At 55.1% G+C, this 21,216-nt stretch overlaps 8 protein-coding genes across 8 annotated transcripts; 4 read left to right on the top strand and 4 right to left on the bottom strand.

Annotated features, from left to right (window-relative positions):
- Nucleotides 1-1,506: 1,506 nt before the first annotated feature.
- Nucleotides 1,507-3,175, top strand: DICSQDRAFT_51047 (uncharacterized protein; the record flags this gene model as incomplete). Its single annotated transcript, XM_007361651.1, has 4 exons — nt 1,507-1,562; nt 2,062-2,199; nt 2,306-2,932; nt 2,989-3,175. The coding sequence occupies 4 exons, from the start codon at nt 1,507-1,509 to the stop codon at nt 3,173-3,175; spliced, it is 1,008 nt and encodes a 335-aa protein (XP_007361713.1).
- A 623-nt stretch (nt 3,176-3,798) lies between these two features.
- On the bottom strand, nt 3,799-6,242 carry DICSQDRAFT_132615 (NAD(P)-binding protein; the record flags this gene model as incomplete). Its single annotated transcript, XM_007361650.1, has 5 exons — nt 3,799-4,435; nt 4,501-4,511; nt 4,573-4,828; nt 4,881-5,757; nt 5,818-6,242. Coding segments are annotated over 2 exons (872 nt in total), but the record flags the coding sequence as incomplete, so codon positions are not given.
- Nucleotides 6,243-6,969: 727 nt separating this feature from the next.
- DICSQDRAFT_50466 (uncharacterized protein) lies at nt 6,970-7,872 on the bottom strand (the record flags this gene model as incomplete). Its single annotated transcript, XM_007361649.1, has 1 exon — nt 6,970-7,872. One exon carries the CDS (start codon nt 7,870-7,872, stop codon nt 6,970-6,972), a length of 903 nt encoding a protein of 300 aa, XP_007361711.1.
- A 257-nt stretch (nt 7,873-8,129) lies between these two features.
- Nucleotides 8,130-8,669, top strand: DICSQDRAFT_132593 (uncharacterized protein). Its single transcript, XM_007361648.1, has 2 exons — nt 8,130-8,165; nt 8,220-8,669. The coding sequence occupies exons 1-2, from the start codon at nt 8,156-8,158 to the stop codon at nt 8,447-8,449; spliced, it is 240 nt and encodes a 79-aa protein (XP_007361710.1). The 5' UTR covers nt 8,130-8,155; the 3' UTR covers nt 8,450-8,669.
- Nucleotides 8,670-10,827: 2,158 nt separating this feature from the next.
- On the top strand, nt 10,828-12,301 carry DICSQDRAFT_78904 (uncharacterized protein). Its single transcript, XM_007361647.1, has 5 exons — nt 10,828-11,263; nt 11,332-11,373; nt 11,428-11,493; nt 11,544-11,611; nt 11,693-12,301. Exons 1-5 carry the CDS (start codon nt 10,964-10,966, stop codon nt 12,087-12,089), a joined length of 873 nt encoding a protein of 290 aa, XP_007361709.1. The 5' UTR covers nt 10,828-10,963; the 3' UTR covers nt 12,090-12,301.
- Nucleotides 12,302-13,922: 1,621 nt separating this feature from the next.
- DICSQDRAFT_78902 (RBP11-like subunits of RNA polymerase) lies at nt 13,923-15,691 on the top strand. The gene is made up of 7 exons (XM_007361646.1): nt 13,923-14,082; nt 14,142-14,191; nt 14,256-14,377; nt 14,443-14,656; nt 14,718-14,797; nt 14,854-15,108; nt 15,196-15,691. The coding sequence occupies exons 1-7, from the start codon at nt 13,994-13,996 to the stop codon at nt 15,616-15,618; spliced, it is 1,233 nt and encodes a 410-aa protein (XP_007361708.1). The 5' UTR covers nt 13,923-13,993; the 3' UTR covers nt 15,619-15,691.
- A 25-nt stretch (nt 15,692-15,716) lies between these two features.
- Nucleotides 15,717-19,316, bottom strand: DICSQDRAFT_132590 (uncharacterized protein). The gene is made up of 13 exons (XM_007361645.1): nt 18,552-19,316; nt 18,439-18,493; nt 18,356-18,380; nt 18,217-18,306; nt 17,941-18,155; nt 17,407-17,881; nt 17,220-17,349; nt 17,114-17,162; nt 16,839-17,044; nt 16,724-16,780; nt 16,559-16,667; nt 16,146-16,504; nt 15,717-16,081 (listed from the first exon to the last, which is right to left on the bottom strand). Exons 1-13 carry the CDS (start codon nt 18,627-18,629, stop codon nt 15,902-15,904), a joined length of 2,028 nt encoding a protein of 675 aa, XP_007361707.1. The 5' UTR covers nt 18,630-19,316; the 3' UTR covers nt 15,717-15,901.
- A 248-nt stretch (nt 19,317-19,564) lies between these two features.
- Nucleotides 19,565-19,777, bottom strand: DICSQDRAFT_50713 (uncharacterized protein; the record flags this gene model as incomplete). The annotated part of the gene is made up of 1 exon (XM_007361644.1): nt 19,565-19,777. The coding sequence occupies one exon, from the start codon at nt 19,775-19,777 to the stop codon at nt 19,565-19,567; it is 213 nt and encodes a 70-aa protein (XP_007361706.1).
- Between the last annotated feature and the right edge of the window lie 1,439 nt (nt 19,778-21,216).

The following is a 21,216-nucleotide window of genomic DNA, read 5'->3' as shown; positions in this document are numbered from 1 at the left end:
CCTATTGTGTTGCGATGCTGGTGAGGTTCCTTCGCGATCCAAGCACGTTTGTTCCTATCATGACAGCACGAGATTCCTCCGTAGCTCTAGGATATGCGGCTCCGTGGACCAAGAGCATTCCTCCGCAGTACTTCTTCATAACCTCATTCATCACCAACGTTCTTTGCACAGGTGCGTGAATCAGAGTAACCTTGTCACCTGCCGTCCTCACGTCATGGTATGCGTGGGTAGCATTCATTATGAGCAAGGTTTTACTGTTCAGTCACAAAGTGGGCACAAGTTCGCTGCTTCGGAAGGTGATAGAGGGGATCATCCAATCTGCTGCCGTCTACTCTGCTGCCTCCATTGTTCTGGTCATCACCGCCTTCGAGAGCCCAAACGTTGGGTACGTCGCTTGCCTGAATATCTTTCCCGCTCTCATTGTAAGTTTGTTATCATCTCGCGAGGTGCTCTCGTCCTTGACCTCGGTGTCCAGGGCCTTCTCTCATCATCCATTGTGATCCGCCTTGGGCTACAGGCAAGGCAGGAATCCTACCTGCCGGTTTTCCAGTCGGTACCTTTGCAGATACTAGTGGCGTCACCATCTGCCGCACATCATGACTCATGTGCTACGCCGCTATCACCGTAGAACGGAGACAACACCCGCCGACGGCGTCCGTAAGCTCATGGCCGAATAGATGAGCGAAGGGAAACTCCCTTAGGGTCTTGTGATAAGGAAGCATCAACTTCGAATGCTATTTCCTGGACGAGCGAGTAAGGTCGAGCCTCGCGAGGGGTTCCTAATATACCGGCTCTTCAAAGATGGATTGCTCACGTCATGGGCATAGCAGAGGCTGCTGTGGGACCATGTCAAATAGGATAATGCATTAGAAACCGTTCGGTGAAGACGCGAGCTAGGTTAGCGAGCTGACATTCCACAATCATGACTGATTAATCATATGTGGTGTTGGAAGAGCGGCGAACGTAGGAGTATCGAGATATGTGTGCCGTAAAGGGATGGTGCGAAGCCTTACACGCCTTCACCTTGAGGTCTCAAGCCAGGTCCTGTGACGATGTCGGCGTCCAGATAGCTCCTCCAGGGCGTTGAATCGAAGCACATAATCGCCCTGAGGGACCTCCGGCTTGCCATATTTACCTTGCAGGTGGATACAGTTTCGCACAGAGAAACCCTTACCGCAGGTCTTGCGCCCTTAACGCAGTCAACTTTTCCGACACCTTAGCTGCGCCGTGAAGCTGGATAACCCGGAGGAAGTCGCTGTGCGCCATTATGGGTTTCCATTTCAGGCACAAGCCTTTGTCCACGTGCCTGGTGACCGGGGACCCGGGTGGCAACGGGACCCCAGTGCAATGGAGATGATAACACAGGTCTTTCCAGCCATCGCTTACCCAGACTCGACTTGACTTCCTCTCCTCGTCACCGTTGCATTCGCTCTCCGTGAACTTCACTCCTCTTAGCAATTCTCGCTCACATATCCTCTAACTACACACCGAACAAGTTGGCACCTCATGTCGAATTCGAATTTTACCAATATGTCGAAACAACAATATAGTATTTGCCCCACGTACGTCCATTTTCGTCGCACACTCTGCCTTGGAAGCTAGCATCCTCTTCATTCCACTTTCTACTACTGCGCACTATATGGCAAATTCCAGCCCATCTCTGGCTTTCGTGTGCCCCATGGAGTTGAATTGTGTGGTTGCGGTAATCACGGCCGAGGAGTGCCAGAACTTCTCAGCCACACCCCATAACATGGATATCTGCCCCCGGTCTCCCGCGTGGCCTACAGAACGCCGGCGCTGTTGAGAGATCTGTTTTCAGTCGCAGTGACGGTCACGGTCGCGCGGCCAAGCAGGCTTTCTCGGCTGGAAGTCCGCCGAGATTGCCACACCTGAGGCATAGACCTGATACTGCCGCTCTAGCCATTTAGAGGTCACTGAATAGTACATCTACCAAGCTATCCTATACCCTCGTTGCAGATGTTACTCGGATCTCGACAACATACGCATCTTACTTCATCGTTCTGCACATGCTCGAACGCATGCTGACATACTCCCTTGTAGCAACGGTCGTCAAACCGTTGGAGATGGGGCTTTCACAACCGACATGACTCCTAGCGTGATTGCAGTCTGCCACATGGAGGGCACAAACTCCATGTACTACTACTCTACTACGTTCTCTGGAGGGCCCGGGGTAAGTCTGTCTTGCCTGGTCATTGCTGCATTTACTGATCATAAGTCTCCTCCTTATCGCCTCATATGTACATCGTTCGGCGCATCCTTCGCACGTTTGCACTTGACCACCCAGTGGCGGTTTTGACACCCCTACCACAAAATGCCCTCCTGACCGAGGGTCGCCAGACTGGGTGACAGACAGTCTGGCGCCATCTACTCTTCCCGCCCTCTCCTCCTCTCCCACTTCCTCCTTCGCCTCTTACAACGACTCTTCCGACTCCACGCTATCGTCAATCGGTCCCCATATTCATCCCAGTCTCCAAACGAGTTTCGTCGCGCCTCCCTTCGACTACCCCCCGACTCCACCTCCGGAGGAGGCGTCTCTCGGTTCTTCCCCGGAGTTCTCGCATGCCGCGCTTCCCAATGTCAGTGCTCCCCGTGTGATCCCTCAGGCCCACCCGCAAGTGCGTCGCACGAGTTCGGTCGCAGCGACGGGACTGGCTACCCCTCCCTTGACTCCGGACAATAGATCGGAGGCCGGTGTTGGGAGCCTTTCCGCTCTCGGCGCTAAGCAATCTGCATTCCTTTCCGTGCTCTTCCCTCGGAATGCCCTCGGAGCCGCTCAACACGCAAAAAGCGTGTCGATCGCAACGCCTGGCACCGGTGCCACGTTCGAAGGCGTCGTGCTTTCACTGCCCGGCAAGCCGAAGACGTTCTATGTTGACGGCAAGTACGCGGCCACCGTAAATCTTCGTGAAAGGTATGTTTCTCGCGACATGGGTACATTCAACACGTCTTATTAATCCATATCGGCAGCATTGTCGCCTTGTTGGACCTCGCCGACGAGCAGCTCGGATGCAATGCTCTCGTAATCGTCCTCGAACGCTCCTCGCCCGCCCTAGGCGATCTTCTCCACTCTCTCATGTACGTGGGCGGTCAGGTGGTCACAAAGCCTCCGTTCCCCACCGATCCCGCGTATGTGCTGGTGGGTATGGAGATTTAAGCTGGGACGCACATTTTCCTCTTCGATTCCGACGAACAAGTTTCAAGACATTCAAGTGGTATTTAGGGCCCTAGGACGAGCGTGAGAGGTGCTCGGTGTCGTTGGACTCAGTGGTGCCAAGTAGGAGGGGAGATAAATCGGAAGAGTAGTGTGGAGAGTAGATTTTATGTTTCCTGCCATCTTCTGTTTGCAATATATACGCCGTGCCTTCTGTTCGTGGCATCTTGCGTGCTTTGCGAGTGTCTTCTGTCGTTTCCTACTGCGCATCGCGTTTGTTGTGGACCCTCCGACTGGTGAGCTGCTGACACAGAGATCACGAGCCTCCGCATGCGGACGCGGGGCTGAACGCGGCATGCGTCGATGACGGCAAAAGTTGTTGCACGCAGACATAGCCGCGAGACTCAACGAGTGGGCGCGTGGACCTCTCTACTTGAGACTTGTCCTTCCTTCCGTCTGCTCGACTAGGTTCCTGCTTGGTTTCGGCTGCTGTGCAACATGGGATTACTCGAGGATTTGCTTGGAGGGCTCCTCAAATGTCTCTGCGGAGGCCAATCTGAGCAGCAACCGGAACGGCCGAACGACGTCTACGTCCCGCCGACGCTTCCCCACAAGCAGGAAGTCACCCAGCAGCCGGCTCCTATCTACCCTCCTACCCAGCCGGCACCTCCCCAGCAACAACCCCACTACCAGCCCCAGCGTCCAACATACGCGGAGCAGGTGTCTCACCAGGCGCCGCCACAGGAAGAGGAACAGTGGCAGCCCGCGCCGGAACATCACAAGAAGCACAAGAAGCACCACGGGCACGGACAAGGCCAAGACCACGAGTCTAACGGTGGCGGATACACCCAAGACTACGCTGCGACTACCCCTCAGCAGGCAAGCCCGCCACCAAGTTCCCCACCGCACAAGCCGTCCTCGCCACCGCCGCGGCCATGGTCTCCCGACTCTGGGCGTCCCGTGCGTTCATATGATCTCACTCGTACATGCATCGCTTGCTTGACGTCGTCCTCGTACTCCTTTATGCGCATCGGCGGGGTTTGTAGGATCCTAATCAGGTCAACCAACACAATGCGCATTACATGGACCTGCGGGCCCGCGCGAACGCGGCCGGGGACGAGATGGCGCGCAACTTTGAGGCGGCGCACCAGGCGTATGAAAGCGGGGATGGGGCGAGGGCTAAGGAGCTGTCGAATGCGGGCAAGGCGGCGCAGGGGGAGATGGAGCGGTTGAACGAGGAGGCGGCGGAGTGGATCTTCAAAGGTGAGCAGAAGTGCTCTTGTCTAGGTCGTGATTGATCGTGCTGAGACTCGTACACGAATGCATAGAGAATAACACCGTAAGTGAAGAGGTCTCCATGTTCATGACGTCCGGACGCTGACTGTCCGGGCTCTGAGTAGGATAGCAACTCTGGTGAAGTGGACCTCCACGGGCTTTACGTCAAAGAGGCGATCCGCTTCACCGACAAGTCGATTGTGGAAGCCCGGTCGCGCGGCGACAGGCAGCTTCGCCTCATCGTTGGTGCGTGCAGCGTGATCTGTCTTCCCATCGCGCATTCCCGCATGTAGTCACTTGTCTGCACTCTGTAGGCAAAGGGTTGCACTCCACGAACCACGTAGCAAAGCTCAAGCCTGCCATCGAGGAACTCATCCAGAAGTTAGTGATACGTTCCCTAGCTCTCCGCCATCGCTAAGCCCTCGCTCCGCAGACATGGACTTGTTGCTGAGCTTGACGAACACAATTCGGGAGTGCTTATCGTCAACCTCGACGGCCAGGCCTCCGGAAGTGGTCGTGTGATGAGCGCCAACGAGATGACTAGAGGCTTGGAAAAGAAGGATGAATGTATCATCATGTGAATGTAAGTCCCAGGGACTCCGGGACTGTGCTTTCAACTTGACGGTATTGTTACGACTCTGTGAGCTGACCTTTTGATGCGGCATCAGCGGCATAGCTCAGACATCCGCGACCTGGTGCATGTATGAGTGCAGGCGCACTTTGTATGGACTCGACTACCTCTTTCTCTTTGTACAACGGCGCTGCTTTTATTATAGCGCTTCATGTGCATTACATAGCTAATGTATTCGATCAGGGATGCGCCTCAACTCCGATCAAGGAGCCGCCGTCCAGCTATTTACAATTCAGCCCGTCAGCAAGTGAAAACGAAATGGAAGCAAGTGTACGTCAACCTTGATCACATTCCCGGAGATGTAGCTCCCTGCTCGCGACGCAAGATACATCACGGCGGCCACCACATCATCTTGGTTTCCAATCCTTCCAATCGGGATGTGGTCCTTCATCAGCGAGATGAAACTACGCGGGTTATCGGGGCTGTTTAACTCGGACGGGACGTTCGCTGGGGCGATGCTATTCACGCGTACACCGAGACGCGTGAACTTGCTCGCGAGGTTGAGCGACATGCTCTCAGCGGCAGCCTTGCTGGCGGCGTACAAGTGGCCTTGAACCTGCGGGGAGACGAAGAAGGCAGAGACGGAGGTGTTGTTGATGATGCATCCTCGTCCTTCCGCCTTGCCGTTGTTACCGGAGGCAGCAATGAGGTAGGGAAGGAGTGCTGCAGACAACCACTGACGAAGCGCTCCCACATTGAGCAATAGTCTTCTCGTAAGAATAGTGCAGAATTTTACCTGGAGCGATCCGACATTCACCGCGAAAACTGTTGCCCAATCCTTGTCATCCACCTGCAGAAGCGCATCCCGGATCTGCTCTCCTGACGCGCTGGACCCCCAGAATCCCTCGGCCACTGCCATGCCCGCGTTATTAAACAACAAGTCGAGCTTCACGTCTTGCACGCCCAACCGGCGTTCAGCCGACACGAACGCATCAGCGAGCGCCTTGCAGCCGTCGATGGTGGACACGTCGCCGACGAGCGGGACGAGCACGCCCGGGACTGCCTGCGCCACGGAGTCGAGCTGAGCAGCGCGGCGACCGGTGATGTACACGCGGGCTGCCCCAGCTCGGGCGAGGCCCTGTGCGACGTAGGAGCCGATGCCGGAGCTGGCTCCAGTGACGAGCATGACGCGATTGGCGATGGAGAAGAGATCGGCGGACATCGTGCGGGGAGTTGGATGGAGATTGGCCGGTGTGTTAAAGACTCAAGATGTGATGTAACCGTTGGTTGCAGGGCATGTTGCTCATTCGCAACCGGTTTATATACCTCTGCACTCCCGTCCACGCGCTGGTGCTCGGTGTTCATCCGTGTACTTTGGAGGTGTTCGAAGCTCAGGGTCCTCGAATGTACCCACTTGCTGTCCGGAGATTCGCTACTTCCTAGCTAGCCACCCGAAGAGCCAATTTCATCGCGCAGCACAAACAACCCGTTCGAAGGACCTTTTTGCAGAGTAGTAATGGGTCCGTTGCCCCTTCAGGAAGCGACTGGAGCTTCTGGAGAGAACAACATCCTGAGGCGTCTCGGAGTACAGGTGGATCTGCAGGCGCCCTCCGGAACAGGAGACGGACACAAGAGATGGTTCTGGTAGAAATTTGCAAATCATCATAACGTGTATCATAATTTCGTGCACTAGGTATACAATCGATGGTACAACTTCCGATTATCCTGTCGTATCGAGTGGGAGTCCGTGTGAGGGGATACCGAAGGTCCCAGAGGGAGAGCTAAAGCCTTGCCAGCATCACCAAGCCGCGCGCCCAAGACGGAACGTCACTCCGAGATGGTACGTGCAAGAATAGTTGGGGTGTACATAGGTGGTAGCGGGCTGAGCAAGCATTGCATCAAACCAACGTCAGCACATCGCCAGACTCGACAAAGGAGGATGGCTAGCGACTCACTCGATCGTGGTGGGAAGCTGGTCTATGCACTCCTTGATGACCCGCATCGTGAGCGTTTTGTCGTACAACACCCTATCGCAGCTGATACACTTCGCGTTCCAGCACGCCCGCGCCGCCGGCCATTCGAGCAGCCCAGGATTGCACACCGTGTCACCCAGCGGCCGCGCGTCCATCTCCATGATGATGACGTACTTGAGCTCGCGCCAGGTGTGGTAGTCGACAAGCGAGCCACAATTGGAGCACGAGGTGTCGCCGGTGTCGTTGACGAACGGCGGGTCGTCCAGCCTCTTCCTCAGCGTCTCGCGCCGCACTCGGTGGAGGGCGAACAGGCTGAGAAGCGCGTCCGTCCCGAGCTTCTGTAGAGTATTTCGATGCTCGGGCGAGTGCAGGTTCAGAGTGAGAGTGGCCCGAGACGCCATCATGGCCTCGTCCTGCCACCCATAGCGGCATGTTACTGCATAGAGGCGAAGAGGGTCGGACATCAGGGGCGGGGTAGAAAGCAGTGCGCGTACGATGGACATCGGTCCAGGCATGTCGTATTTTTCCGCAGCATGGAGAATGGGTTCGATGATATCGTACGAGTCGAGTTTGGGGATGCTTAGTCCACAAGCCATGCGCAGGAGGCCCTCGAGTGTTTGCGAGTCCTCGTCGACATAGACGATGTCCGGGGTCGCGTCCGCACACTTGAGCTCAGGGCGCACGTCCAGAGGGCGCTGCGGCAGAGAATACATCGCCCGAAACCATCCCGAGGTGGTTTTGAGCGTGTACGAGTGTACACGGAAGAGCACGCCATCTTTAGAACCCAGTACTATGTCGCCATCCGGTGAAGAGAAGAGATGGTGGAATTCGCTGCGAGGAGAGGATGTAGTGAGACTATCAGAGTTCTCTGCAGCCTGCATAGGATCAAGACTGGAAGCGTTGTGCAAGACGACTCGGACCAACAGACGGTATATGCGGATTTGTCCTCAGTCCAACCTAGTTTGAAACGCACTCCATCAGTGCATGCTATAACAGGCAAGCACGAGGCAAGCAGACCCTAGTCCTGGGTTTACGGGCGCTGTGGGCGCCGGTCTCGAACGTTCCTTAATCTGCGGTCAGTTCGAAGTTTTCTACATACTGTAGCTGAGAAATCCGACCAAGCACAACTTTCCTTCAACGCCATCAATATAGCAGCCGATAGAAATGACCAGCTGTAAGTAAAGGCGTCTAGGGTTCAAGCAGTCTCGACGCTGATGGTGGATAGTAGTGATGTCCGAGCTCCGCCTCTCCCAGGGTCTTGCAGACCGACGACCACCGTTCAGTGTCTGCCCTTTGCTCATTCTGCCTGCCTTCTATAGGTGTACAAATACAATGATGGAGGTGCGTAAGCACGTGCGTTTCGTCATGGGTTCAGACTTGTATGAGACGTCTGTACGACATGCTATCGAGTTGGGTTGGTCACATACCGGCTGGACAATATTGACGTCCGGGACTTGACATGAAACATCCTCAGCCACAAGGCCCAAGGCCGTGTATCATCCCAAGGCCGTATGCCATACTATGTATCATAGTCCTGAGTGGCGTTGCGATATTCCCACAGTTCGCAAATGCTTCTTGCATCTCCTGCACAAGGCACTAGCGGATGCGGATGCGCCGTCTTCCGCCCAATCTCCTCGTTTACACTGCATGCAACTTGACATCGTATTCTATTCATCCAAACCGTTGAGGTTGTCATATGGGTAGGTGTCTTGGTGGTTTTCTTTGGGACGTACATATTTGAATAGGTGGTTCATGACGACTGAGCGCAACACCTCGTAGTCTCGCACCCAACCTTTCCTCCGTGGTTTTCTCCGTACGACTCTACGCTCAGCTTGCCACCCCGGAAAGCCTCAATCAAATCGGACTGGCACGCACTGTCTTCCTTGTCGCGGTCGTCGCGGTCAGGAACTGCACAGGCCCCCTCGCTGGCTCCTCCCCTTACTCCACTCATTAGGGTCAAAGAGTACAGTAGGCGTCATGCCATCTGTGGAGAGCGTTCCCATCAGCAAAATCCTCGGCCCGGTCATGCTCGGGGTTTGCGTAAATGCCTTCTCAAACGGTTTCAGCGTCCTGCATTTCGTCCAGTATTGCACGAGGTTGTCTAAAGACCCGCGGCCTAATACACAGTGAGTCATCATCTTTGTTGGACAGATCATATCCATTGAATGCAGAGCCGCAACCCTTCAGGCCGCCCGTAACGTGGACATTTTCCGTCGACACCGCGCATACAGTTGCGCACTGTCTTGGATGCGATAGTCACTCATCGTCGACAATTTCGCGAACGTTGCATACTCATTTACGGCGTAATGGCCGTTTACTGCCACTCCCCTCTTCCTTGCCGCGTACGTGCGCCTGCTCTCCAGAGGTCAATTCCGTTGAGATTAACTTGCGACTTGTACTCCCAGCATCGCGGGACTAATCCAAATCTTTTTTCCCACCGCGTGTTCACCCACAGCCGGCCCTGCCTGCGCTACTGGATCATCGTTGCGCTATCATTGACGGACACCACGATGGGTATTGTGTCGACAGTGTTTGCGTTCACCAACGCGAAGTAAGTCCTCCCCTGTCTTGGATGGACCCCGTGAACATCGTCGGACTAGGCGTGCATGATTTCAAGCTTTTTGGATCTGTAATCCGGACACTTGGCTCACTCTCTGTGTCGTGTGTGGTGGCATTGTCTAGTGAGTTGGTTTATCCAGATCTGCATGAATCTTGGTCCGGCTACTTCGGACATTCTTTTGGTGTTGGATCGCTAACAGCTTGCCTACTATCTCATCTATCATTTCGCTCAGAGCACATCAGATTGTGGACGCGAGAGTGGTGTCCTAACTTCTCCACCGCATCACTAACCGAATGACGCCTGGTAATCAGGATACGCACCGTGCAAAAGCCACATGGCGCATCGGATCATCTATTCAGACATCCATTTTCGCGGTATGTCCGGCTGACTGGGGGCAATGTGGTCGGGATTTGACCAGGGAGCTGTTTCAGCTCGCAGATCTGATCACTTACATGGGTATATTTGCCAGGAGTTATGATGCACAGTGCAATTGATTTGGGTTTCGCAGAGTATCGTACCCAACACTGACTTTCACATTCTTTTGTCCATTCATATGGGGGGTGTTTATACGTGCGCATTTCATGTAGTCTGTCCACGCGGACTTTAAGACTAGAGCTGTAGATTGATAAGTGCTTTCCGCTAGATGCTCGAAGCTCGACTGAAGCAGGGAGTCTTACCTCTGGAGAAGTGGTCTCCCCTTCCCCGGAAGATTGGCGCTGAAGTTTCATCTTCAGCTCTGATTTTCTTCTGAACGTCTTGAGAAACTCCGAAGCGGGGCCTCACGCAGTCGAACTTTGGCGCGGTCCGATCTAGCGAAAACCGGGGGTGTGAACGGCAAAATATCGCCGCATGACTTGGATGGATATCAGGATACCATGTCTGGGCATATCGCCACCACATCCAGCGAACTAAGTGCTTAGCCTTGCGACCGCGGAGGTGCCATACCACCGCATTAAGCCGCCCCGGGACTCCTCGCCTGGGCTCCGTACGGCGTATATGTTGCCACCAGTTCACCACGAGTGTTGACCTAAGTGGGCGACGACGGCAGCTGTACCGCGGAGACGCCTGCACCCTGTAGTCCTGCAATTTGTTGATTCAGTCAGTCCATCCCAATGTCGCAGCTGGGCGGATTCTGGAGAACTCGAGCCGGCTCTGGGGCGGCGCCGGGCGGCAGAAGCGCCGACTGGGTGAGTCTCGGGGAGCACGTGATGGGCGGAACGGACGCGTCGGGCGCAGAGCGCGAGTATAATGTGCCTAAAAGCGCCCAGGATCCTGCAACCCAACCGCCACTAGCCCACTCCCTCCTCGCTCCTCAGCACACACCGCTCCCCGCCTCTCCGTCTTCAGACGAGTTGGATCCTTCCACTACATTTGTCGAAAACCGTCTGAACATCCCACCATTCGTTGCTGTCATGCCCGCCACTCGCTCTGGAGTCAGGCAAGGGAGCCGACAACCTGGACCATACCTCCAGGACATGGCAGGGCCCTCCAATCTAGACTTTGTCCATGTTTTCGATGACGAAGGCCCACCGCGGAAGAGGCAGGCAGTAGAGCGCAAGAGCAATAAGCAGCGCTCGAAGCAGAAGGCAAAGGCACCACTGCCTCCCGCGTCCGAAATCATCGAGATCTCCTCAGACGAGGACGAGCCACTGGCCAAGAAGCCGTCGGGCTCGACGGCTGCCTCCGAGAAACGAATCAACGAGCTGGAAGAGGTGCGTCCTCTTCTGTCGCGGGCAGCTTGGGGTGAGTCCTCATTTTCGCATGTTTTCGAATATTTTAGGAGAATAAGAACTTGAAGAGGGCTCTTGCGGCCGCGAAGACGGTCAGTCGTGAGGCTGTGAACGCTTTTGACATGCATTGACACGCCATGCTATAGGCTCAACCACACCCTGTACCTTTGGCGAAGGTGCCCACTCCCACTCCGGACGCTAAGAGCGATAAGGTAAATGCGCGTTTCTCACCTACTACGCTCCTCTCTGACCTACTCTGCAGGTATTATCCGCTATCGAAGAGCACGTGAGCTGCGAAGTTTGCACTCTCAAAATGTGGAATCCATTCACGTAAGTCTAATACATGCAACTGTCACCGCCCCTCCGGACTTATGATCCCCAACCGGGCTGCCTCCGGTCCTTTTCTCACAGGCTCGCATGTGGTCACACCTTCTGCAAGGACTGCCTCCTCGATTGGTTCAGTACCGCACACATGCAGCACCTCACTGCCAACCCTACGTACGACCCTCAACGGCTCATCCCCCTGCACCTCCGTGCGGCGCTCGCTCGTCACGACCTGGCGGCTCCCCAGCGGCGCCACATCGAGCGCGAGATTGCGCTGATCACCGCCTCGACGTCTCATCCGCAATACTCGTGCCCGACATGTCGTGTGCTCGTCCGCGCGAAGCCGGCGGAGAACTTCGTCGTCAAGCACCTTGTTCGCACCATCGCAGCCGCACAGGGCGAATCTCCTCCCAAGGAGCCTCCTCGCGCTCTCCATCGCGCGTTAGAAGGTCCTTTTGACGGATTCTTCCCGTTCGTTGTCTGACGAAGGCGATGCATGGACTGCCTGTTGTTGCTCCACGGCAGCTGTGATTTCTTGTGTGTTTACCTACCCTTACCCTAACCCTAACGCTGTTGCACGTATTCCGGCCGAAATCATTGCCGCTTCTCATCATTGTCTTCGCATGCGTATCATTATTCCGCCTCTCGCGCCTTGCATCACTCGACTGAAATAACAGTTTGCATTGTATACTCGCCCGATCTTGGTCGCGTACTGTTTTCTGCTACCATCTTGGTGTTGGTGACGAGAAATCTGATTCAGTAGCGTCTCACACTGCTCTCCACAGCTCGCAGGAAAGGCACGCCCAAGCTCAAGCATTCACGCAATATGTCAGATGAACTTTGGTTCGGCAGGCGCGTGAGTCCTTATGTTGCACTATCTGGGTGGCAACGCTGCCAAGCAAACAAACGTTTCGCTCAGATACCATTCCGTCTAAAAAAGCGTTCTGATTCTACATATTGATACGCTAACGGCGCCGGATTGAGCTGATCAGGCTGAAGGCGCACGACTGCGTGCTACGACCGTGTCGATACTTGTGTGTTATGGAGGAGCTCCATCGTTGAAACGGACCGTCATCTCCCCTGGCAGACGTCAGTGTCTTCCCGTCTGGAGAGAAACTGGCTACATGGCGGTGACCCTGCCCGGTACTCCGAGTCAGAGAAGCCATACGACATATGAATTGTTTTGCACAGCATACGCACCCACCATGGATGCTGCTCGAGCGTCATGCATCATGGCACGCAGTATATCTTGTCAAGAACGATATCGTCACAACCCTAGCACGAGACTCCGCATCATAATTTCGTGTCCTCGGATAGAAAAAACGCATAGCAGATATCGCGTATATCTGCGTCAGGCGGTCTATAAGGTGTTTTCGGAACCCTTTGCAATGTAGAGCATGTGCGATGTTGCGTTCACGTTGGTGATGTCAACACGTCGGCGAGGACGTCGTCTGGGCACGTCTAGAAGCGCACCAAGGCCCTTTTTCAACGGCGATGTTGCCACAAAGAAAGTATCTCATATTACTGAGAGCCGAGAGTGTTTGAGTATGCAAGATACAATTGGCAGTAGAAGTGCTGACGAGGCGTGAGGTCTTGCCACCCCATTACACTAGTAGCGTCGGAGGCTTGAGAGGTGCAGATTGAGATTTCTGAGTCTCGAGTTTTGTGGTAGGATAGAACACGGCTGAGAATATCATTGCAAGAAACAGCAAGCTCAGAGGGGTCCGGGGAAAAGTGAAGCAAGGAGGCGACTGGCTGGATTGAGAAATGGCTGAATAAACCGAGCGATGGCTCAAAGGTAGAGTGAGTCCTGCAGGAAGTTATAAAATCGAAGGAGCCGTCCCTCCTCCTAAGTTTTATGTGAGAGAGCAGGCAGAAGATGCGGCCGCGGCTGTAGAGCTGGCGATGAGTGACGACAAAGCTGCGTAGGGTGCAGGTGTCGCCTGAAGGCGTCGACGACCTCCAAATGAGGTTAGAGAGCCTTCAGGAGGGGAACCCCAGGAACCGTAGAGACTCAGATGTGTGATATACGGGTTACATAGTTGAAGTATTTCCATATACGAGACAGCATCGCTACGCATCTTAACAGTTAATCCACAGGATGAACAGTCAGAAGGACGAGTCCTTGAGAGGAATACCTCATAATTCACCTCCGATTTGGAACGATAACATTCATTTATGGTGCAGGTCACGTCACGTATCTGTACTATCATACTATTCGGTGGTGGTGGTACTGAAGACGGGATGGGCGCTAGTGTTCCCATAGCTGGTATCCTTTCCGAGACCTCTAAGCGCCGATACAGCTTGTTAAGCTACGGCCACTCGCCCTCGTTTCTTCGGGCTCACTCTGGTTTCCCTTTGGTCTTTCTCCGGCCCGCTCGTGTCAAAATGCAATCATCAGATGCCGAGCCAATCGTGCGTATACGCGATCTCAAGAAGAACTCGGTCAATTTCGTTCTCGAGAATGTGGACCTCTCGTTCGTACACTTCCAGCCACCGTGGTATGCTCGGTTTGTCCTTGACCGTGCGATCACAGGTTCGCGAATTCCTTTCGGAGAGTGATGATTGCGGACATTCCCACAGTGGGTGAGTGTGCATGGGCATCTTTCTGCAGTCTAGAGCGGTGTTCATCGACCGAACGCGCATGCAGCTATTGACATGGTGGAGATCGAGACAAACACAACCGTGCTGCCGGATGAGTTTATAGCTCACCGACTTGGTATGATCCCTTTGGTCAGCACAATGTGCGACGAGGCTATGAGGTACACACGAGTGCGTCCTCTCTCCATCTCTAGCTAGGTGCCTGCCGTATCGACCCCTCTCTCCCGTACGCCTAGGACTGCACGTGCGAAGTCCGGTGCCAATACTGCGCGATCGAACTGCAGCTCAATGTTGCGTGCCATGAAGCAAACACAACCATGCACATCACAAGCAATATGCTGGAAGTCGTCCCGACCAATAAGCCAGGATCGTACGGCTCCTACGACACGGATGATGGAGGCGAGGAGCTTGCGAAGCGGGTGGAAAACTTTGGGCACCCCATAGGCAAAGGTGTGTGTTCATATTCTGACCATGCTTGACACCTCCCAATCCATTGCACATTGTACACAAGACGACCCGGATGTACCCCCAATCCTCATCTGCAAGATTCGTATGGGCCAGGAGTTAAGGGTGCGGTGTATAGCGAAGAAGGTCCGTCCCCTCGCTATTTCTTTCACAATCGATACGTATGCCTTACATTCCACTAGGGCATCGCAAAAGAGCACGCAAAGTGGTCGCCATGCTCAGCTGTCGCGTTCGAGTACGACCCACACAACAAGCTGCGGCACACGTCCTACTGGTACGAGTACGACGCGCGCGCCGAGTGGCCACTGAGCGAGAACGCGAAGGAGGAGGACCCGCCGCGCGACGACGTGCCATTTGATTACAACGCGAAGCCTACTAAATTCTACATGGAGGTCGAGACGGACGGAAGTCTAGGGGCACAGGAAGTCGTGCACAAGGTAGGTACTCGACTTGAACCGCGCTGCTTCCCTTGCACCGTATCCAACCTACTGCACGTGATGGCATCTGAACGACCTCGTTTGCAGGGCCTCCAAGAGCTCCAAACAAAACTCGCGAACCTAATCCTCGGCTTGAAGCCAGAGCCACCAGAGAACGACGCGTTCCAAAGTGGCGCTGGTGCCGGTGGTGGCGCGCTCGTCGGCCAACCAAACGGCGCGCACGACTCATCCCAGCTTGGAGGCTGGGGCATGCCTCCGCCGATGGCTTCCGGAGGGTCAGCCTGGAGCCCCCCGCGAGCAGCTGGAGGCGCCGCCGGAGGAGCATGGGGAAGCAGCCCGGCGCGGACCGGAGGTGGAGGCGGGGGAGGATGGGGAAGTCCTGCCGCTGCACCGTGGGGTGCGCCGGCTGGGGGGAGCGCAGCTTCTGGCTCGTCTGGCGGCTGGGGCAGCCCTGCGGCCCAAGGCTGGGGCTCGCCTACGCAGCAGACGAACGGTTGGAACGTTGGCTAGTCGATGCGGCTTTGTATTCTGTATTCTAGATGTGACTTCCTATCGTTTTCGATCTGACTTTCCTTCACATCACCCCAGCACCGCAATCAGAGCATTCGGCGAGACGACGATAACATTTTGCAGAGCCAGGAAGTCAACGCATCGTTAGTGTATCGTAAAGCTAACACATAAATTACTACGTCTGGAAGATGCTCAGTGTCCTGGACCAATGGGGTGAGCCCCAAAGCAAGGGTAGATAAGGATACGATATAGATGTTGCACCGGAAATCATCGAGTTTGATTGTCAGACATTAGGTAGGCCCGTCCGAGAACGAGGCGTCGTCAACTCGATCTCCTCCATTTGTGCAGGTGAGGCCGTTGACGGTGCCGGCATTGTCACGGCCATAGGCATCCCCTCGGTGCCGGGCGTCGGACGTTGTCCCGGAGCAGGCATCGTCATTTGACGTGGATTTGTCATGTAAAGCTGAGATTGCGGTGCATGCCGTCAGCCTGAAGCAGCGCAACTTCACATTTCATTGCGTACTCACCTGCTCACTCTCTCCAAAGACATCCTGCGAGTCATCGACGATAGCCGAGTTTTGGTCCGCGAACGTCCAATCCGACTTGGGGACCTGAAGTTCCATTGAGCTGCTGTTCGACGGATGTGCGTTGTGCTTTGATGCTTCCTCCTGGCGTAGGACCTCCTCGTACGGTACCACCGTGTACTTCGTGGGACCGGCTGCGGCATGCGGATCGCCCCCGGGACCAAAGATTTTGAGCTTCTCCATAGACGCCTTGAGGGCGCAGACCCACTTGTTGCGGCGCTGCGCCTTCAGGGAGCCCTGTTGCCAGTTACTTTTGTACTTTATGTCGGCCTTGAGCGTGAGCTTCTCTTGGCCAGGCATATCTACGGCCTGTGTCAATCATCCGGACCGATTATGACGCCTGTCTGGGTACGCACCGATCACGTAGACGTCAAAGATAGGCTGGTAGTCGCGACGCTCAACCTTCAGGAAGGAGAGCATGAGGTCACGAAGCCGTTCAATCTGCTCAAACGACGTCGTATAGGCCTGCAGGCAGCGTGAGGACATAACGCACTTTGTGAACATCGTACAGAGAGGCTTACCACATCAAACTCGAAAGGCTCGGACATCTGTGGGCTACGCCGGATGTTGTTGATGAGCTACATCGCCAACCACATGAGCACTACATCCTCTCGACGTGGCTGGTGATGAGCGTACCTTTCCGTTGAGAACGGTGTTCGGTGCCTGCACCAAGCACGCGTTGCTGTCCAAGAAGATGGTGCTGAGCAGCCGTATCTCCTTCACAGTATACGTATCCTTCTCCACCGTCACCCTGTCGCCGACGTCGTACGGGTGCTTGACGAACAAGAAGATGATACTCGTGAGCACCTCAGCCAGGCTGCCGCCGATCAACCAACTCAAACCTATACAGTCATGTCAGCCAACCATATAGGAGTCATGAGTATGAGGCTGAGCCGCGACGACAGACGCACCGAGTATAAGGGTCCCGGCACTGGTGACTAGTGTAGCAACTTGTGCTTCCTAGGAGCGATGTATGCTTAGTCCAAGAGCACTGTATAATCATCAAGTCGATCGTACCAGAGAGACGGCGAAAATGAGAATGACGACGATGAAGTAGATTGTCATCAGGATGTTGTCCAGACGGCCAACAGCGCTGTCCAGATCACGCATGGAATGCTCGATGGACAATTGTTCGCGATGTATCTCCCTACACGCAGTCTTCAGTAGACGCCCCAGGGCTGATGAACCAGCAGTGGACACCTACATGCACGCCATCTCAATCTCATCTCGGTTCACGTCGCCGTTTGAGTCCCTGTCAAAGATTGCGTACGCGGCATCTGCCTCGTCAGGGCTCGCGAAGAATCTCGCGACGTCCTCGACGTGCAGGCGGTCAGCTCCAGGCCGCACGAACGAGTAGAACAGCCTCCGCGCAAGCAGCCGCGACTTGTTCGCGCTCTCGAGCGCGGTCTTGACCATCGCCTGTGGCGAGTTCGGCTGCAGCACCGAAGTGCCCGCGATCTCGGACGCCACGTTACCCAACACCGTCGTCGTTGTCGTCGCTGCGGCACGGACTCCCTTGAGGGCCTTCTTGAAGATTTTCTGTGGGTTCATCATCGTCTTGCGCTTCTGCTCCGCCTGCGGGCCGTCGCGCAAGGTGTCCGAGCGCCAATGGATGTCGGTCGAGTGCTGATAGAGAGTCACAAGCACCTTCACTGCGAACTTCTGCTCGGCAATGCGTTCTTCAGGTCGTGCGTTAGACATCTATGTGCTAACAAATCAGCTCAGTAGGCTGGCTCACCTGCGTAAGAGCGTTCATGGAACTTGCCCGCAATCCATTGAATGGAGACCTTTTCGCCAAAGAGGAGAGCAGCAGATAAGAATAGGCCAAAGAGGAGCTTGCCAAGGGTGCTTATGTCAGTCTTCTGCGACGAACTGTCCGTATGCTGCTGTCCGCGGATGAGGGGGTTCCAGGAGATCCAAATCACCAGCGACCATGCGAAGAAGGCGGCGTATCTGTAGTGAGTTGAGCATGGTTCTGGATGTGGGTGAAACGGTGACAGGCGCAGGCGCATACCTGTACAAGACCTCAAGCCAGTCAATGTATTTTCGGGCGGCTACTATGACGACACCGACTGTGTTCCGCAGAATTCGTGGAGTGATCATCCTGTATTCAAGTGTCAACTCAGCACTCTCACAGGTCATTGAGAACTTACGCTACCGCGAGCGCACCCCACCAGCCTATAGGGATCGTAACATGAGAGATGCTACACGCTACATAGATTATATGCTCACGTACCGGCCCAAATGACGGTGAACCAGATGCTCCAGAATAGGAGTTTGATCCCATACACCTAGAACAACAGCTTCTCAATGACCTGACGTTTGGTGGTCACGCTATCGAAAACTTACTGTGGCGTTCGGGAACTTGGTGAATCCAAGAATACCGGGGATCCATATCAATGCCAGGACGGGCAATATGAAAATCATCCATCGTGTCACGATCGACGCGTTCAGGAGGTAGTTGTAGATTTTTGAGAGCTGCGGAAGTGTCTATAGTCAGCATCCGGTGTTTGACCAGCTCGCGCGCTCTCTTGGTCATGTCCTATCCCATCGTTTTTCCTCCATTTATCTGAACAAACGTTGCTGCGCCCTTTTGCCCGCACGGACTTGCGAGTGCTTCCAAGGGAGCTTTGCCGAGAAAACCTGTTTTCTTAGCGGTCGCGCGTTCAAGCAGGTAATCTCGGCTAGAAGCACGCCGAGCCCGCCCCCATCTGAGGCAGGGTTTAATCCCGCCGTTCTAATAGCAATCTAGAGGTCATTGAAAGTTTACCGGGCCTCCCTATGCTCTCGTTGCAGATGTTGAAGATCTCGTTAGCACGGTCTCAACACAGTGAATTAGGAGTGTGCAGGATTATGACCGCGTCAGACGCGAGTTGTGTCTGCTATCCCGGCTACTTTGCCGGTCGTCGCGGTCGTGGTCGGACCGCCTGGGCGCGGAAACTTATGTTCCCCCACTTGTCGACAGAGGTCACTTAAAAAGACGGGTCCGAGTCACTTCGCAGATAAGTGTATTCATAGCCCGCGTACCCTTCCCGTGACCGGCCAGGACGTCTGAAGTCTATCGCTCGACCTCAAACAACGAGCGCGGTCATCGCGAACCATTGTACATGCCCGAGAGGGATCGTGAAAACGGAGAGCGGGACATGGACCTTTGGCGCTAGAACTCCGGACGGGTTACTGTCGCAGCAATGGTTGGGTGCTCTCTTCCATCTGATGACAAGCGGGCAGCCATGTTGGAACTTCAACCAGTCGCACATAGCTGGCCCGACTTGCGGTCCGTACCTGACCAAACCCGTGCCCGATACAATCGCATACGGTGACGGGTCAGGTCAAGAGGCTCGCGGGTAGCCCAGTGTGCATCGCTAGAGCTCGCGCTCGCAGGGGAATAGGATGAAGTAGCCGCGACGCACCGTGTTCTTCGGTAGATCCCCATCCGCAAAAGCGAGGTGCGACTGGCTCGCGTTCCTGGAGTCAAACTGCTCGTACCCCTTCCGCACCCCTGCGAGCAGGTCCCAGCTCCCGTTCCTGGTGTTCCTCGGATGCCCGAAATCCCCGCTGTCTCCCGGAGTCGGCATGGATTGCGTCCTAGCCCCTGCTTGTCCCGGCCGATAGGGGTGTCCGCGCTCGGCGTCGTACTGGCGGAAAGACTGGGAGAGCGAGTCGTCTGTCATGTGCACGCGGCGCTCTGCGAGTGTAGCGGTCGCGTCGCTCGAGGAGCTCGCGGTCGGTAGCAGAGGTCGAGCGTGTTGTGGGGGATAGAGCGGGGTAGTAGCGAGATCGTCGCGGAAGGGCGAGTTGCTGGAAAACGAGTCCTCGCGGTCGTGCTGACCCCGGGCGGCCATTGTGGAGCGCACGTCCGTTTATACCTTTAGACCGGGGTTTCGAGGGTCGTCGCTACTGCAAGTGGACGTCTCAACGTCAAGATGTAGATGGCGATCGAGAAAACGAGCAGCCGCAGTTTGGGATTTGCGAGCGTACGACAGACGGTCTCGAAAGCCGCCGCGGCGGTAGGTACGACAGCGTTTAGGATGTCGGTTCGACAAGTTTCAACTTCCAGCAGTAAGAGGCGGCCCAGCACCGAGGTGTGACCTCTGTTTCCTACGCCCAAGTCGTGATGTCGGGAAGCAGTAGTTCGAGTGCTAAAGAGCCAGGATGAGAGTACGAGAAGACAGATGCTGTCTCAGGCTCAGAACGACGATCCCGCACGACGGTAACTGACCTTCACATATCAGGCAATCCAGTTACTCGATCAGGCTGTGTCGGCTGTGTCGCATCTTGTGATCACCAGTCTATACTTACTATCTTGTCTTCTGAACTTACACCAAACCAAGGCAGCTGCTGCGCATGCCGTTTTGTCTGTGTCTACATAATAAGGGACGGCAGGGCCTCAGGTCAGAGGTGTTTATAGTGCCAGATCAACGGCTTGAATGGGAAGCGAGACACCGAGGTCCAAGAGGCGGCCATGTTCTCAAAGCCATCCATGACACGCAGGAGCGCTCACTTCGAGTAGAAGAGACGTGCGTCATAACCATCGATCTCGAATGAACCCCAAAAGTCTTAGCAAACGATTGTAGTCTAACTCCAACGCGATCCGTTCCACGCACAGTCGTAGTCTCGTTCCCATCCGTTCTAGCGCTTACAGACAGTACCGCTAGAACGTCTGGTGCATTTCGGGCTCGGCAGAGGGCATTGTGACGATCAGTCACACCACGTGGGCTGACTAATGGCACGTGAGGGCTGTCGACACCGCATCGCGCGAGGCTGTTACCAAAAGATTGATGCCTGTTGTGTTCATGTAATCGATACATGCGAGAACGCGATCCTCGAGAGACATCCCACCAGCCTCCATGCTGTTGCTGAGCGCGCGGGTGTAGTTCTCGTATAGTGTGGAGCGCGCATGCGTGCGAGGAGGAGGGTCGGCAAGGGGAGGGGGTGAGGAATCCACTTCTTCAATACATGAGTCCAGGTAATCGTCAGGATCAAATTCCCCGAGATCATTGTCGAAAGGCCTAGA

This window comes from Dichomitus squalens (assembly GCF_000275845.1).
Source record: "Dichomitus squalens LYAD-421 SS1 unplaced genomic scaffold DICSQscaffold_3, whole genome shotgun sequence".
Taxonomy (NCBI): Eukaryota; Fungi; Basidiomycota; class Agaricomycetes; order Polyporales; family Polyporaceae; genus Dichomitus; species Dichomitus squalens.
Note: the sequence above shows the minus strand (reverse complement) of the source record. Positions and strands in the feature narration are given on the sequence as shown.

Coding starts and splice junctions, on each gene's coding strand:
- DICSQDRAFT_132590 (XM_007361645.1), bottom strand. CDS start 18,629: ATGATTTTCATATTGCCCGTCCTGGCATTGATATGGATCCCCGGTATT. Junction 18,156..18,216: donor TGGCTTGAGGTCTTGTACAG/GTATGCGCCTGC, acceptor AACTCACTACAG/ATACGCCGCCTTCTTCGCAT. Junction 17,350..17,406: donor GAGATTGAGATGGCGTGCAT/GTAGGTGTCCAC, acceptor GACTGCGTGTAG/GGAGATACATCGCGAACAAT.
- DICSQDRAFT_78904 (XM_007361647.1), top strand. CDS start 10,964: ATGCCCGCCACTCGCTCTGGAGTCAGGCAAGGGAGCCGACAACCTGGA. Junction 11,494..11,543: donor CGGACGCTAAGAGCGATAAG/GTAAATGCGCGT, acceptor CCTACTCTGCAG/GTATTATCCGCTATCGAAGA. Junction 11,612..11,692: donor AAAATGTGGAATCCATTCAC/GTAAGTCTAATA, acceptor CTTTTCTCACAG/GCTCGCATGTGGTCACACCT.
- DICSQDRAFT_78902 (XM_007361646.1), top strand. CDS start 13,994: ATGCAATCATCAGATGCCGAGCCAATCGTGCGTATACGCGATCTCAAG. Junction 14,798..14,853: donor TGCGGTGTATAGCGAAGAAG/GTCCGTCCCCTC, acceptor ACATTCCACTAG/GGCATCGCAAAAGAGCACGC. Junction 15,109..15,195: donor CACAGGAAGTCGTGCACAAG/GTAGGTACTCGA, acceptor CCTCGTTTGCAG/GGCCTCCAAGAGCTCCAAAC.